Below are 18,007 nucleotides of genomic sequence, written 5' to 3'. Positions count from 1 at the left end.
TCAACATTAAAGTCAAAGCGGCATAACTCACGACATTGATATTAACGTCCGTGACTCTGGTCAATGAAACTGTCGATAATCTGCATATGAACAGTCCACAGAGTGTTCTAGAGGACAGTACCAAGTTGTTATCGATTACTTAGTTTGAAACCCATTGTCATTACGACGACTAAACCTTGTCAAAGTTGCACTGCTATTAGTGCGAAATATTTGTAAGAAGAGTTCAGAATGGACCGGAACCCCAATTCGGTAATGTCATGTACGTATTTTTATTAATCAAGTCTTTAAATATCCAAACTAATTTGTTGGATGTTCCTCACTTTTATTAACGAGCGTGCTGTTTCCTAAACTTTTGCATTTCCACCCCTGTATCTAAGAATTAGGTTTTAATCATACTTTGTTCACATTAAATCAAAGTACAGTACTTAGCTTGTATTTTACCATGCTTAAGCTCTAACTAGTTTCGTTATGTCTGTCTATGCGAATCAGCTTACTCGTTGAACAAAAATTGCTTCTCCACATTGGATGAAATTTCTACGGTTGGACTTCATAATGATCAAAATATGGTCGAAAATTCCACGTAGAAAATCTTCCAATACGAGAGGGCTGCTAGCATTTGCACACTTTCAGTTTGACAGTAAAAACTTTGTTTCCTGCCAGTCTTTATTGTACTAAATGTTCATACTGTTTTGCGACCAAGTTTAAAGTATACGAAGCGCGTTTTATTTGTAATATGCACTTCACTTTTCGTTTGTTTTAAGTTTCCCTGATCTCCATTTCTCAGTATTGTGTCGGACTGTAAAAAAAAACATTAATTTGTTTGGGGGGAGGGGATGGCCACAGACATGATCTTATAAACCCACTTCCTTTTGGAGAGTAGGCTAAGAAAGTTCCCACCCCCTTCTCTTTGAATCGAATATGTCTAACAGTGAGTTGGCTACATTTATAATTTTCGATAGTTCCACTTCTTTTTACTGTTTAAAGATTTATCATTGCACTGGAGGTATATTCTGCGCGAATAGGAAATGTTTCATTCTCACTAACTCGGGATAACTATATTTTCTCCCTGTTACCCGCCTTCGGTTGCGCGACCTTATATTTAAAAATGTTGGTTCGGCAATACGAACTGAACTTTCTTTAGACTGCTAAAATGCATCATCTGTAATGTGCCAAACTGATGATGTAGTAATTACTTAAGATCTCGGCTCAACTATTTATGCATTCCTTTAAACAAATACGATCCCTGTAATGGAAAGCTACACTGTGAATTCCATCACAATCTGAATTCATGCCTGTACCCCTTATGCATTTGTTTCTAAAGCTTCGAACGTTTTCCACTGAATCGGAAGCAGTGATCTATCAAGTTAGAAATGTTCGTTGTTGGCAGCAAATGCGAAACATTTGCTGCCAACAACGCAGCAGAAAAAAAAGACAATTGAGTGGTGTGGAAAGATGTTTAAAACATACATTATAGCAATGGTTAATTGGTGGAAGTTAGATTATCTTTGGATAATAAAAGTACTATGATCTCGGCTTAGGTCACCTTTCATTGTAAGAAGAATGCTTTAATCAGGTCTGTAAATGAGGCGTTGTGATACATTAAGATATGAACTATTCTAAGACTTTACGACATGACGTCAGCGGTTTTAGAAAGGCAATCCTGTAATGATTGTTCTTTACACATTGTGCATATGAACAAGAACTTGGGAGTTGTAACATCTTGCCCCTTTATTGAAATCATTTATCGTGATGTGTAAAGTGTTATAAAAGTTTCTTGTCAAGAATGCTGTTGAAAGGTAACCCCACTGAATTAGAGCTTTATGTTAGAATTTTATGTAGTTGACGAGGTTGGATGGTGTCGGGGGGGGAGGTTGATTCCAAAACAACAACATGCAGGTTGTACTTAAAACTTTGCTCTGCAGTTACTTTCTTTGTATTATTGACATCTAACTGTGAATGGCAAGGCCCATACTACTGAATTCTCATTCTCACTCCTTGAGAATGCTTGAATGTTATATTACATGTCAGGTTATTTTACTTTGCTTATTCTGTAATTCCATGATTTGCAAAGGATCTTTTTTTTTAATTCCTTCAAAGCACACTTTCTGTTGACGTATCTGAATTATAACTTCATTAATGGCCCTATCAATTCAGTGCATTTTTATGCCAGATTGAATAATTTAAAATCCATAGCTAGGAGGATACAAGTTTTCTGAGAAGAATAATTTCTGAAATGCAATTAATTGGATAACAAACGGGCAGTACTTGAAATGGAAAACACCGTAAATATTAATATTTGCGAACCAAAATAAGATTAAATATTCTTGTGAAATGTTTAGGCATGGCTTACTAAGCGGTCAACTCAACAGTGTAGTAGTAAAAGCGTTTCACTTCATCGTGGTTTGAGCTCACTGACTGCTAAATATTGATTACAATTACGGATTTTTTTTTTCTAGGTGACTATAATTGAACTTCGGGCCCATGTAATATATGCTCTAAAAATGAATTGGCGCCTCCGTAGACAGGTGGGAAGGAGCAGCAGTGCGTAGCACACGCTTCTTGATTAGACCGAGGTTCGAGCCCGTCACCACCAAATACGGAGGATGTGGAAAGGTCAGGGAATGACCACCGCATATCCCGGAGCAATATGGCCTTAGTTGCTAATGCTCCTAAAAACCAAATAACTAACTAAAAATGAAACAAAATACAATAAAACATTTTACATATCGTAGTTGTAGCTGCTTCGTTTTATGGTGACAGGTAGAGACGCTTGAGAGGGGAAGGTTGATTTCATAGCGAATACATTAGCGGCTTTCCGTTCGGATGATACGAATTTTGTACTTGAACTAAATGATACCTTATCGACTAATAACGACCACAGTACAATGTCTTTAGCATAAACAGGGCCTTCCCTGAAGGCACACCCTTTATGAAACTGGACTCGTCCTGACTCCACCTTACTTATGTATATTTAATTTATACCAATAAAGTTTATATACACAAATTCTCATAAATTTATATTAGTGTAATATTTGTCTTTAGGCGGGACCTCAATTTACATGGGTGTACCAGGAACCTAACCCTCGTGTACGTTGACCCTTATTATGTATTGGATATAAGTATCTTAATTTAATGATTATTCTAAAATATTTTCATTAAATTACGAAGCTCATCTCCTGAGCAGCTTGCCTTGTTACATCTGCTAAAGAAGAAGTTTCAACTAACTAGCAATGCGAGGCAGACTGTCCAGGTGGAATTTCACGTGTACAGATTCTGCTACTATAGAAGGGTGGCTTGCAGTATGGCGCAGAGGACACTCAATTTGAACATTAAGGCAACTTATAATGGAAGATCAATAGATGTAATCAAAAGTTTGGAGACTTAAATTTTTGTAAACAGTATTTTCAACGCTTTTGGAAATATTTCTGACAGGATTCGTTCGGAAATTGCTATCAGTTCCTGTAACGTGGTCTGAATGATCTTCAGTCGTTGTAAATCTCTGATCTTTCAAGAGAGCATTAAATTGGGAAACAAAATAAAAATCACAGGGAACTAAATCCTGTGAGTATTGCATTGGGGAATCACAGCGATGGAAAACTACAAGTGTCATTTTCCCTGTGAGTTGCCTTGCAAGCTCAATTCCCCGAAGAAGCCCACTTTACCAGCCCATTTCTCTCAATAGCATTGCGCAATCCCGTTTTCTTGTTTATTCCTGATTCACTGTTTGACCAAGTGGGACAAATTCACAAAGAAAAATACTCTGCTCTGCGAGGCAGAAAATACAATAAGCATTATCTAAAAATTTGATCGAGATTTCTTTTAGTTCTTGGAGAAATAGCCATTTCACCATAAACTTCGCCGACAGTTAAACGTCTCTCGTGAATTGGTTTTTCAAGTGGAAAGGGGGCTAGATCGACAAACAACCGACCCTCTTTAAGCTCTTCGAACTATAGATGTACCTTTTCCGGAATCTGTTATTAACACTTCCTGGGTTTCTATTACATCTTTCTCTAATTTATTCAAATTCGCTGCTAAATAAAAATGACTCGTTTTAAATACGAAGAAACATATGAGCAACTTCTATTCAACTCGTAAGATAATTCATGCTACGTGCAGATTAATTAGCGAGTCATGCGTCACTGTCTAAGTGAGCCGAAAATACTGCGACTAATCGCAACTCATTAGGACGCCGCAATTTCAAGAGAAGTCGGATCCTGAACGTTTTGATCACACCTCGTACAATACCAGCTGTCATCCTTATTTTCTTAGCATCAGATCTTGGTGAACTTACGCGTCGTTCCCAGCACTATAAATGCAAATGTCTTTTATAAAGCATTGTTGGTAGATCTTAATTTAAAATTGAAAATGATTTCCTGCAAATGGAGATGATAAAAACTGCTGGGTAAACCACTGCATTTGAAATTTCGGAAAACCAGAACATTTATGCGTCCCGAAAACAATTTTTGACCGAGAATTGTAAAGCTTAGTTTAGGGTGAGCGGAAAGCTCGGTCATCTTATGCTAAGCTAAATTTAAGTTTGTTATATGAATCGGGTGAAAATCATTCATTTCCAATAAGGCGAGTAATCGGATTATTTAGTATAGTGTGCACTTTTAGGCTTGTATACATATTTTGTGCTAAAGCAACTTGAATTCTTAAATAACTGTAAAATGTTTTCATTGTTAGAAAGTAATTTCTTTTATTTAATTTCATGTCTAACCATTGATTTGATAAGAAAATCAAACTCCGAGTTAAATCAGTGAAATGTAATTCTTACATATATACTGCAACTAGGTTTCGTTCGCTGTAACGTAATGCAATCTTGTATCTGCCGCACCTGGCCCAGCCATGTGGAAGATGCTATTTTGGCCATTATCGGTAAATGATGATGATTTCGTTTCTGCCATTTTAGATCGCATTTGTTGTGAATCGAAGTCGAATTGCGGTTACAATTATTTATTTCATTTCTTGTGCTTTTATGAAATATAATTTAGTTTTTTTTTCTGTTCTCCGTGTATTTTTCATCAAAGTTTATCGTAGACAAATTTAATATTGTTATATTATTATTATTCAGTTTATTTATTGCTATAATAAAAATTGCACATGGTACAATTAAACCGGATTGAGTTTAAAATAAACTATTTGAATAAAAGCGATAAAACAAATTTATAGATGTTGCCTTGGCGCTAATCCAAACAACTTTTTGAATTATGTTTTTACTACATTCATATGGAGGAAAAATGCTATGAATTTTTATTCAGACGTCTCGGATAAAATGAAATCATTTACCTAACGTAAGATTACTCCATCAATACAATGAAGAATTCATCTGAAATGTTTTTCTGCTTGTAAACATAGTCATTTTCTGTGTTGATCATCCCTGCAAGGGCTTAGAACTCGCGTAATCAATATTTGTACAGTGAACTAATCAGAACTCTACTTTTAGGAGACCTGTATCCTGATTACAGGCAGTAACAAAGGTTATTTACTCTTGATAAGTTAATCTCGGTTTACTTTCTGTGCTTTACGACCTTTAGTATCTTAGTGTTCCTGGAGAAATCAATAATTCGCAACGTTGTTACTGTAGATGCACGAAGATGGTCCGAATTATTGAACAGTCACTAAGACTGGAAGTTATTACCGGATTGTTTTGTCTCTTCCTGATAGCTTCGTCGTCCTTAAAGAGTTTTAATTTGCAAGCGATACCATTTTGGTATTTATACGTGTGGACCATCATAAAATATCATTGCATGTTCTATATAGATAAGTCTGAATGGAGTAATCCACCCTTGGTAATTCCTCGTGCGCTCTCGATCGATATTTTAGGTGTACTGATTTGTGATTAAAAAAAAATTTCGCTGATCTCATGCCGTCTAGTGGATTATAAAATCTAAATAAAAATAAAGGACTCAGCTGCTTTTTTTTTTTTTTTCTTCTTGTAACTGTATCTTGATATTACTTGTTGCCACATTTTCTATAACGGATTTGTTTCTTATGGTGCACGGAAGACAGTGTATTTTGAATTTGTGATTGTCATTTTCAAAAACATCTTTTCGATCGAATTGTATGCATTTGCTAACCTTTTTTCCTTTCTGCTTTAGTGACTGGTTACGACCAGGAATAAAAATGCTACTTTACTCTAGAATAGTGATCCATGGGTTGATGGAAGGGAGCCAAGTTTTTTTTTTTTTTTTCTTCTCCTCAATTTCGCTTTCTCTCCTTGATGCCACTGCATTTCTGCAGCTAGAGGTAGCGCTTTTGTAGCAGCGAAGATTCACTCTTTGAAGTGAATGCTTCGTTACTTTGGAAGCTATTGAAACATGCGCAGAAGCATTTAATGTTTTTCAATTCATAAATTAAAATAATACTAAAGGAAGAAAACGATAGTTTTTCTCCTAACTTAGGACGAAGTTTGTACAAAATAGCAAATTTTATTTTATCGATTGAAGGAATTACTGGAATTCGAGATTAGCTTATTACAAATTTCAAAAAAATTAACTTGCGTTTAAATTCATTGAGATGATAAGAAGGCGGTATAAAAACTTAATTCAAACTACAGGAAACCCCAGAATATATGAAATTAACTCGTAGTCTGATAAAGAGATATTTGAAACTTTTTGGCAGAGTATATACAAGGAGTGACCACTTTATTAAGTACGCCTAATAATAAATTGGCCACTAGTGAGTGGCCCACCCCCATTATCCCTGAGAACACTCATTCGTCGTTATATGGACTCAACGAGGTGTAGAAAGCGTGCCAAAGGATGTCGATCCACGTTGGCTCAGTTTATTCTCACATTTGCTGCATAGAGTGGTAAGTTGAGAATCAGGTTTCAGCAGAGTAGCTCGTTTCACAGGTGCTCTGGAGGCTGGTGAAGCCACCACAATACGTTCAGGATTGAGTTCTCTACAGTATGATATTGCGCATTATCCTCTTGAAAGAACTCATTCACAGCCATGGAGCTTTTCACGTGGCCGGAAACAATTGATAATCTGTAACATTCAAATGTTCCTTCACTAGTATCAAGGGAGCCTAATATACACTAAGAATACACTAAATGCTCATTCCAGTACATGGCTGCAACAAACCCGTCATTGTTTTATAGATGCCAGATATTCGGTGGTTTATGCTGCTTCATACTGATGATTCCCATAAGTGTGAAGCAGCATTTTAAAATGGCTAAATAAGATCGCATGCTTACCACCTACAATCTCAAAATCTGTCATGCTCTCTAATCTAAATATGTTACCTTGGAAGTATCATATAATTTCCAGGAACCTCGTGATCTTTGCCCAGCTTCTCTCCGGGAAAAAAATTAAGCTAACCTGATATCTGGGATATTATTGCTAAACCGTCAGATCCAAGCTGCGCAAGATCAGCTTGGATCTGAACGAAATGACCTCCCTGGATAACACGTTTCCATTTAATTTCATGGAAATATTTAACAGATTATCCAATCGACAGAAGCTCTGCAAGGACAAAACGTACAAATCTACCTCTTTGTCAGATATGTATGCCCTGGTCAAACTGTAGGTGATATAACTTCCGGGATGCTATGTTATCCACTTATTATTGTATATATGTCATTATATGCTGTTTTAGGCCCGTATTGTATCAATTCAATACATGTACATAGATTGTAAATAGTATGGCAATATTTATTTATTCATTATTATCATGTAACCCGTGTCCTCTAGCTGGATAGCTGTAAAGGGACATTTTCTTTGGAAATAAAATAATTTTAATAATAATAAACACTTTAGCAGGCAGAGTGGGCAACGATTAGTGTTCCTGGGTATACTGTAGCCGAAACTTTTTTTTTTTTTTTTTTTTGCTGACAGGAATGGAACCGGTTGCAGTTGCGATAATCTATTTGTGATAAGATACGACGAATTTTGGTTACCTCTTTTGTACTTGGTTGTTATTTGGCTGACTATAGCCTTTACGCTACCAGTCTTGGCAGCCTCCGTTGCATCCAGCATCACCGAGTTGTTTCCGAGTTATTTGGCTATTGCGCGCCTCCGTAGCCAGGTGGGAAGGAGCAGCAGTGGTAGCACACGCTTCTTGATTAGACCGGGGTTCGAGCCCGTCGCCACCAAATATGGAGGATGCGGAAAGGTCAGGGAATGACCACCGCATATCCCGGAGCAATATGGACTTAGTTGCTAATGCTCCTAAAAACCAAATAACAAACAAACTATTTGGCTATTGAACCAATTTAGATGTGCAAAATTCCTGCACGGTTGCATCACCGTGTGTCCGAAGAATATCCTTGGAACGAAGCGTTAAACGTTTCTTCACCTTATAGTAATACAGAAATTTCCGAAGAACAGCTAATAAAAATAATAAATTCACTACCTGACAAGTCCACCACAGGAATTGACGCAATACCTATTTTTAGTCTAAAAATTGCTTCTTATTTCATCAGCAAAGAGATCTCAACTCTACAAAGTACTCAAATTTGCACAGGTGCCTTCAAGCTGGTTATCATACAGAGTCGTGGCAGTTCCGAAAAAGCCTCGTGTGAAAAGACCGGCTGACTTCAGGCCAATATCAATTGCTTCTCCCTTCCTGAAATGCCTCGAGAGTGCATCTATAACGATGTAGCACTCACAATCTTTGCGCATTGGCCAAAACATACCCATTATGCCATACCTAATAGATCTACTGTAACCTGCCTACAGTCATTATCACAGGAAATACTTCACGCCTGGAATGACAAAGAAGATCTTCACACCATTTTTCTGGACATGAAATCTGCTTTCGACTCAGTCCAAATAACACCTCTTCTTGCCTTACTTGAGAGATTCTACGGGATATCCGGAAATATGCTCGAGATCCTCAATAATTTGCTATCTAGGAGAATGCTTCACTTCAAAGGCGATGGCATTACAGTCGCTAAAAGCGTCGAAGTAGGGATCCCACAAGGTGGTTCTCTCTTAACCTTGCTATTTGCAGCAAAATTCGTTCTACTAATGGATCAAATTTCAGCTTCCCTGTCGTATGCTGATGATATTGTATGCTACTTGCCATGATGGTGACTCACAAGAAAGACAAATCTCCACTGAATCTGTAAACAGCTACCTAAATACATTCTGTAAGTATGCAAAATTTTTTGGCCTGTCGATCAATCCAGAGAAGTCAAACTATCTCATCTTTACGCCAAGTCGGATGACTTCTACTGATACTGCATCTTCTCTACTTCCGGAATTGGAAGGAAATGTTTTGACTCCCACAGACAGTGTCAAATTCCTAGGAGTAATCCTTGATGCCAACCTCACCTATAAAAAACAAATCCAAGCTCAGTATTCCAAAGCCCTGAGAGCGTTCTGGGGAATGAAAATTGATCTGTGCAAAACGCACAATAAGCAAATAATCAAGAAATACCTTCCAACTTACTTCTGTAGTGTACTCTCCTATGCCGTGGAAGTTTGGTCGGCGGCACCACCCACCAGCCTCAGGAAACTATGGGGCCTCGAATTCTGGGTGCTGAAGTGGGCCAACTTGTGGTCGCACCAGATCCACACAACATCTAAATCTATTCTCTGCTGCAACTTGCAATATACGCCCATAGTCCACAGAGCTCATGTGCTGAAAATGAAGTCATTCCTTCATCTGTGTTCAGCTAAGCAGGATCACATCAACATCTGGAACACGGTTGGTTGGCGTTTGACAGGCAGACATCTCTGTAGTACCCCCTCCTTGTGTTCAAGGCTCCAGCGGTTACAGAATTTCAAGAGACACTTCCCCAATGTGACTCTGGACACTCAACTCGCTCAAAATCGACCTGTGAACTATAGACAAGGCATATTGCGATGGCATCTTGTCCCATCTTGCTGTTTGTAAAGGACATTTATGTAAGTGCCGATCTTAGTTAGCCGATGTCATTTCATGTTCTGCTCAACTTGTAGTCCTTTTTCGCTGTAATTACTACTTCATTAATTTTTACATTTTGATTATGTTTGCTTTGATCTATTAATTATTATTTAGTAATTATTTTTTTTTATAAAACAAAACCACTTGTATAAACAAAAAATTATAAGGTTCCTCTGGCTTTCTGTGTAAGGAATCACTATTGTATAAATTTTATTTTAATAAAGAATCATTATTATTATCTTCTGACATACTCGTGCTGGTGTCGACTACCACACTAAGTTCAAAGTTCATGTAATTCTTTTGTCCTGACCTTTCCAGCGCTGAATTGCACACGTTTGGCATCCCTGTAGAATTAAGGTTCAGAGGGGCCGTTCTACATATGATGCAACGCGCTTGCGCGCGCGCATATATCCATATGCGTCTGTCCATCCGCTTTGTTGCATTTTACAAACATGTGTGATGTTATTGAAAGAGCGCTCCACTGCATGTAAAGATTAAGTATACATAATAAAACGAAAACTTAGTGCTTTTCTTTTTAAATAAAGATGATTATTAATATTTATAAGCGTGTGACCCTCTTCCCAGGATACTTTTTAGGTGTGGGTGCGAAAAAAACTAGTGTCTAAAATTAACTTTTTTTTTTAGGAGACATTAAATATGACAGACCTTTTTCTATTATTCATCCATTGCAGATGAATAATAGAAAATGTTCCTTCCTACTGAAATTTCATGAGAAATTAAAAGCCAGACATTACATCGGGTAATCATGGATTTAGATCATCAATTCTTGCTACAGCTACCCAATTCATCAGATGTGGTTTCCTTTGGATTACTACCTGTTTCTTGCACTGAAAAAAAATAATCCTGGCTTAGATAAAATACATTATTCACAGTTCGGCAAACGTTCCCTCATACTATCTGCCAAATGATGAGAATTCAATCTTCGAAACACTTGTCCTCGGGGGAGGCGTCAGATTTTAAATTATAAAAAATCATCCTGATGCTACACAATTTTTGGTGGAACCTAAATTGCTAATATCTTTTAAAATTCTATAGCAATCACTGTGGATGGCAGTATTTTTCTCTAATTTGAACATGAGTCGAATACTTAAAACAAGAGAATATGATTTCTACTATTAACGTACGAATTTTATTTGAATAAGCGTGACATTCCAGAAATGCATTGATTCGTTATTTGAAAACAAATGTTATGAACTTAAATTATAAACATTTTTCTAAGCAAGCTTCTCAAAATACCACACTTTATATTCAAATGTTACGATTTGTGTATAAAATGTAATGAAGAAAACTGTTCACTTTTTTTTTTAAGGAAAACTTCGTCATTTAGTATAAAAAGGTGAATATCCTGGCTGAAGAATATTTTCTGTTATTTATTTTCAAATAAATATTGTTCGAAATGGTAGAGCAAATTGTTATTGTTATTATTAGCCATATGGTGCAAGGAAGCCCGAGGCTTATGCTGTACCAGACAAAAAAAAAATTTGAGTTACCCTGAGAGAGAGAGAGAGATACGAAGATTTCATGCCTGTCTGATTTGTTGAGTGGATACGTTTTATTTGCTTATAAAAATAGGTTTCCTTGTATTCCAACTAAAATGTAATTTGACGCAAATAACAACACTTACATTAATAAACAAAATGCCTAATTTAATGGGAATAGAGTCTTTTATGATTTATGGAATACTTTATTTTGATATCTATTCATGTAGTTTTTTTTCTAAACATGACGCTGCCAGTTAAGTTTAGTATACTGTATATTCAATAAATTAGTCTTTAGAGACATATCGAGAGGAGAAAAATATATGGGCAACAACCCCATTCCAATTAAGATTAAATATTTAAGCTAATAGCGCCATCAAAAACTAAACCTAATATTAAATCCATAACAATTGCTTTTTCTTACTTTGCGAACGCTCTTAAGAAAAGAATTTTTATATCCGTTTGTTTGCTTGAACCAATGAAATGCCAAGAATAAGTCTGTCACCCATCAATATTACTGCTACCTTGGGCATTCAAAGGTCAAATAGCCTATTGCAGTACAAATATAGCAGATAGTGAAACGGCCCCATTTATCTTTGCTCTTCCTCGCCTTCTCGAAAACAACAATTTTTCCGTTTCTGATTGTGCTCTTGTTACAACGGCTCCTCTGAGTCGCCAAGTAGAGAAGGGGGGAGGGAGGAACAGTTCGCAGCTCCTCTACCTTGTATGTCACTCTTTACCATCCCTCGACGCAAACAGCATTGAGTTCCAGTAGCCATAATGATCAGTGGTAACCATAAAGCCGGCCTTGCATTCACTTTGGTTCTGCGAGACCTTTCTTCTTTGACAACGAATAAAACGCAGCACTAAACCATGTATAGTGCGATATACTGGCGCGCGACATTTTTCAGAGGATAGTTTGGAGGAACAAGCGGCATATGTTATACGAATTCTTTGCTCTGTACTGACAGCAGCTGTACACGTGTCTAAATACAACTGTGTGAAGTGATTTGTGTGCTTATACATAATGACGCGATGCACTTACAGGACTTATCTTTATCGTGATGTATATTATTTAAAAATGCATTTCGCTTTTGTCAGTATTAGTAAGAAGAGTTTCTTGATAGATATATATATATATATATATTTTTTTTTTAACGAAACAGTTGCTTCTTGGCTGTAACCACTGTTATTGCACACCGTGGAAGAAGGACCTGGATTTGAGTTCCGTTGGTTGGGAGCAAGGTTCCTAACCGATTTGTTTCGTGGACCGTAATGACATGAAAATTGTTCTGCGTAATGCAGAAACATAACATGCTCTTGAAATTATGCCTTAAATCACAGAGAAGTACTCCGATCCTTGTACAGGAGAACTTTAGTGATATTTTTTACATGTCCTGTCCGAGGTTGCCAACTTGAGGTAATTCAGTTTTATTTTCCCGTCAAAATCTAAACAGCCATAGAATAGACAACACGCTAGAGATGAAGTGACGCATTGTCTTGGCTATTTCAGCACTTCAGATGGCTCATCTCTTTCATTTAGTTAGCTTGTCAAATTTTTAACATGGACCAATGCCATTCTTGAGAGAAATACACGCCGAAACATCGCTCTGCTCAATCATTTTGAAGCTTCGAAAACCTAATTTAATTCACGCTCAGGTGACTGTTTTCAGAAGTGGAGTCGCTTCCTGTGAGTGTCTAATTTCACATTCGTGCTGTTATTTCAGTAGTGGACAGTGGCTGTACAAATTAATAATAGAACTGCCCCCCCCCCACTATCCAATAGGCGTGATAAAAATTAAGGGCAATAGGAGGTGACGGTAAACTCTAAAATACTAAAAGTAGAAACAAAAACGTGACGCAATACTTTCTGTCAAGTTTATACGATAGTTATTGGCATGCATATCCAGACGCCATGATTAATTATAAATTGCTAAAACTTGTAATTGGTAAGTTTATAATTAATCGAGCGCTGACCGTCTTAAATTTTATCAGTCAGTCCTTTTTTTGTAGGTTTAACAACCGCAACGCTTTGAACTTTGCTTTTTTAAAATTAACCTAATTAAAATCCTAGTTGATCTAGGAATTTCAGTTGCTCGCACTCAACAGAACCCAAATGCTGTCTAAGTCCAAATATGATCTCTCCCATTTTCCTTGAATGTATCCCGTACCATAAAAATGTTATCATTGTCGACCTTAACTTTAGAATTTTAATAGCATTGATTTCTTCAACACTTTAATGTAGAAAGCAGCAGTCACTGGTTGGGATTGGATACACATCCAATCCACAAGTTCAAGACTACTTTATTTAACGTGTCCTATAATTATGACATTTTAATATGCGATGCATGTTCGTAACACACACACACAAGCTCTGCTTTGTGGATCTGCTCTTTATATGATATCAGTCAGAGATATAATCTCATTCCCTTTTCAACCTTATTCTCCTTTGCTAGACTTACTGAACATGCAATACTCAGTTGTTGGGTTTTAGGCGTATCAGTGACTTAGAAACTATTGTGTGTTTTATCTGTATAAGTGGGTGCTCACGGGGAGAGGGAATCCTGGTCCCTCCACCTGAGATTGTCTAATCTCGATTGGAAAGGACATTAGAAAATTCTCCAATCTTCGACGCGATTGTCATCCAGACATTCCAAACGAGTTACAAATGTCAAAACTACTACACTGCCACAGAGAGCCATACTCAGTTTCCCGAGCGATAATTTAAATCAACGTACAGGATATTAGTTTTGAAATAACTATTACTACTAAAACAAAAACTTAGCTTTTCTTTATAATCATAGGTTAAACCCCTAGGGCATTGTCAGTCATAAATATAATTACAGCTGATTGCAATAAAGATATGAAAATAAACGTTGAGATAATACATTTGTATCTGGTAAATTTAACAGATTTTTTTTTTTATCAGACTCACTGAATATTGTTTTCTCCAGCTCATTTATAATCACTGCGTGTCTCTTTTTCATTATTTTTTCAGATTAAATAGCATCTTATTATCAAAAATATAATATCCTGTTAGCAGGCTCTTATTGCCCATTTGTTATCATTCTCAGTCATTTAAATTGTATTCCTTATAATTACTGGTCCATATTCTCCTCAGCAGATGATAATAACCAGCTGTGACTTCATACGTATTATAGCCTTCGCTAGCGCTTTAGCCAGCCCTTTATGGAGTTCTTTAAAGCTCCTTCACCCATCGACGAAGTCCGCACAACCATTGAGGAATGTAGGAAACCGCCGCAATAAAGACAATAATGAAGTGTTCCGTGCAATATTCACGACTAATTTTTCTCCGAACAGCGCTGCTTATGAGTAATAAAACTACCCCTCTCATAAATTTTTCCCTTTATTTAGTTCCGGATGTTCAGAAGAGAGCCTTCCCTTTTCATCACTTCTGGATGACTACGTAAAACTGTCGAGCGATTAGTTCTCAAAACTACTCGGGGTATCGGCGTAAACATTTAAACCCTCTTCGCTTTGGCATCTCAGAAATGTTTACTCAAATAAAAAATATTACGGACTTCATATTTCTAGATAATTTTATTACGAAAATTCTACGAAATCCAATATTTTCAGTTTGAATATCACTGGCAAAGTGATACTAAAAATATCGAAGGGAGAAATGGGCCCTGGCATTGGAAGAGCGTTTGGAAATTTCCTCATGAATCTTCTCTTGGCAGTTGAGAAATTTAAGTGATAACCAGTTTATACTTCGTTGTTATTTTGCTTCTCTGTATTCTTGTCTTACTATTGATTGGTCGTTTTTTACTAACCTAATTTCGAATTTTTTCTATGTGCAAGAAACGGCTGAAAGTTGAGGTCAGTAGGATGAATAATTAATTGGTATATTTACAAGAATTAAAACAAAGATTAATAATCGCTTGGTACATAGTGAAATTAGCTTTTCTTTTCCTCTCTAACGCCACGTTGTAAAATGTAGCTTCGAGACACTGCACAGTTATTTTCCTTATCTTAATCAATCGCACGTGACTACTAAATTCTGACTGGTCGTTATGGTGAAAATAATAATATTAAATAGTCCTATAGATGGAGAGGGAAGGAAGAGATAATAAACAAAGGGTAATAAGTCTTTCTTATCTAGGCCGCTTCAAATGCACGCCACTGACGAGGATAACAGCGCCACCTAGTGAGTAAACGTCAGTTTCTTGGAATGACCCATAATTACACACAAGATAGATGTCACGTCTGACAGATTCTTGTCTTAGCCAAGATAACTTTGGCAAGGTTCACTCTGAATGGTTTCGCAACCAATTACAAGACTTGACGGAAAGAAATGTAGGGCATGACGATACCGTCAAAACACTCAGAAGGCCATTATTCCTGGTTCGGCTAAGGAAGCTCTACAATACATGCCATGCCATTCTTTTCTATTTTAAATTGAAATAAAATGTTACGATTTGTGTGCGATCATCTTGTTCTTAGATTTCTGATGATTCGTGCAACCTTTGAAATTTAATTTCGTATATTTAGCAGACTTCAACCAAGGATAAATATTATAGGTATCGTTTGGTACATGCAGAATCTCATTCAAATTGAATAAGAGAATTTTTATATACAGATATTGTTTCTTAACTTTTAGTGGTAAATGCTCGTTATATTGGCATGCATACCACTGTTGGTGATTGTTTAATTTTCGTTGTGTAATATCATAGTGAAACCTTTTGTTTCTATGTATAGCATCATACATAGAAAATTAAAACGAACAATACTGTATGACGCTTAGAGTATTTACACTCCATCTAGACAAAAGAACACCACAATTATTGCTTCTGCCTCTTTCAGAGAGACTGGATTTATATATGTAATTTTTTTTTTTTGCGCTTTACCACAATGGCTTCCAAATTTTTATCACTCGAGTCACACTTGGGGATAAAAGATGCAATATTGCGGCTTACCTAAAGAGTCATTGAACTCAACGGAGTGTTCCCTAATCTCGCACCACATCAAGATGCCTCGACACAGTGTGGGAACTAATTTATTCGTCAGAGTCCCATCATGCATAGCAGGGGTAGGCAACCTCCGGCCCGCGATCGTTTTTCAAAAATATATATAATAAATGGTAGGCCGTTTATTGTATATATTTTAGAAAATACTCTGCATATTGATTCACTGATAAAAAATAAAATATTGCAATTTTTGTTACTGGAATTGTTTCGTTTTTCTTATTAATAAAATTACGTATAAATAACATAAAACTGTTTGACGATTTTTAATGAAAAAATTGGGCCCTCGTGTACCTAACGGATGTTATTTGGTCTGTCATTTACAAAGGTTGCCTGTAGGTTTTTGGCTAACAGTTAATTTTTCACGGACGTATTTTGGGCGTGCAACCTAGAAAGATAATTGGCATTTTATGTGGGTATGCAGTTGCGTTGGATAATTCTTGTTAACCGGATAGCGTTTAGTTTAGTAAATAAAAACCTTGAATATTAATTGGTGTGGCATGTATTTTAAGATACTGAATTCATTTTTATTCCAATAGGAAGTACTCTTCGAATGGAATTAAAGAGAGCTTTGGAAACACGAGTAATTGAAGATATTGTGTTGTGTGCCGGAGCGATTGCCTGATTTTAGAAGTATGAGGACCAAACGTATTCACTTTTATTTTCATCTTCTCTCAAGTGGTGATCAAAGAGATGTTTCATTCCTTCTTTCGGGAGTGCACTTATAACGAAAATGGCTTGGTGGTCTTCAAGAGGAGCTTGTCCCATAAAGATGTTCGCTTTAAAGTTCATACTAATTGTATGCGTGAATAACGGTAAGTGATAATGAATTGTGTGGAAATAACTGCTCGATGAATACAATATCAATATACACGTAAACACAGCCTTCAGAAAAGTTTCTTGAGAAGTGAATTAACTTTATTTGGTTTTATCTTAAGGATGTATTAAAATTCAGCCTGTTGGCTTTTTAATGTATTTTTAAATGTAAACTGGCCCCGCCTGCAGAGAGTATTACAATGATGGATGGATTAAGATGCGCCATTATAGTGTTTAGTTTTCTATTCTTCAATGAAATTGATTTATTATTTGCTTTGTTCATCAATAAACTTTCGGTAATTTAGGTATAAATGCTCAATTTAGTAACATTTCCATTGGCAAGAACTTTTCTAAGCCACGATGTCTGACAGATCCTAGGGTTTGCTGATTCTCATTTATGTTGTCTCCTAGCGGAATGCATTTTTAGGAAACTTTTCTAAGAAAGAAAAAATGGCCAATAAATTTAAACTTTTTTTTTTTGTCAGTTGTACTGCTGCTAAACACAAATGTGAACTCAATTTTTCTATGCATTTTGATTAAATGTAACATTTTTATTTACTGATCCATAAGAAAATCATTTAAAATATTTCCAACTTTATTTCCGCTTGCATACATCCACCGGCTTTCCTCATTAGTTTCTAACAGTAGACAAACATGTTCGGGAATCAAAAATTAAAATGTGAATGTAAAAAATAATTTTTAAGCTCATATTGCAATCCAGTTCTTTGTACACTTTAAGGAGTTGGTCAACAAGTAACTGATAATTTGCTGATCTTTGATTCCCTAAAGACATCCCACGCTGCTGTCTCCCGTACATTGAGGATGTCAAA

The 18,007-nt window shown here is 36.4% G+C and overlaps 1 protein-coding gene across 1 annotated transcript in view; it reads left to right on the top strand.

Moving 5' to 3' along the window:
* LOC150088324 (neuronal acetylcholine receptor subunit alpha-10-like) overlaps positions 1 to 18,007 on the top strand; it is a 583,489-nt gene that overhangs the window by 435,212 nt on the left and 130,270 nt on the right. The window contains exon 3 of the mRNA XM_090369453.1: positions 16,901 to 17,176. Coding sequence (XP_090225579.1) covers positions 17,095 to 17,176 — 82 coding nt within the window. The 5' untranslated portion in view covers positions 16,901 to 17,094. The remainder of the gene's footprint in view (positions 1 to 16,900; positions 17,177 to 18,007) is intronic.

This window comes from Mastigoproctus giganteus, chromosome 3 (assembly GCF_048544385.1).
Source record: "Mastigoproctus giganteus isolate SK-2022 chromosome 3, ASM4854438v1, whole genome shotgun sequence".
Lineage (NCBI taxonomy): Eukaryota > Metazoa > Arthropoda > Arachnida > Uropygi > Thelyphonidae > Mastigoproctus > Mastigoproctus giganteus.
This window is presented reverse-complemented; position numbering and strand designations above follow the sequence as displayed.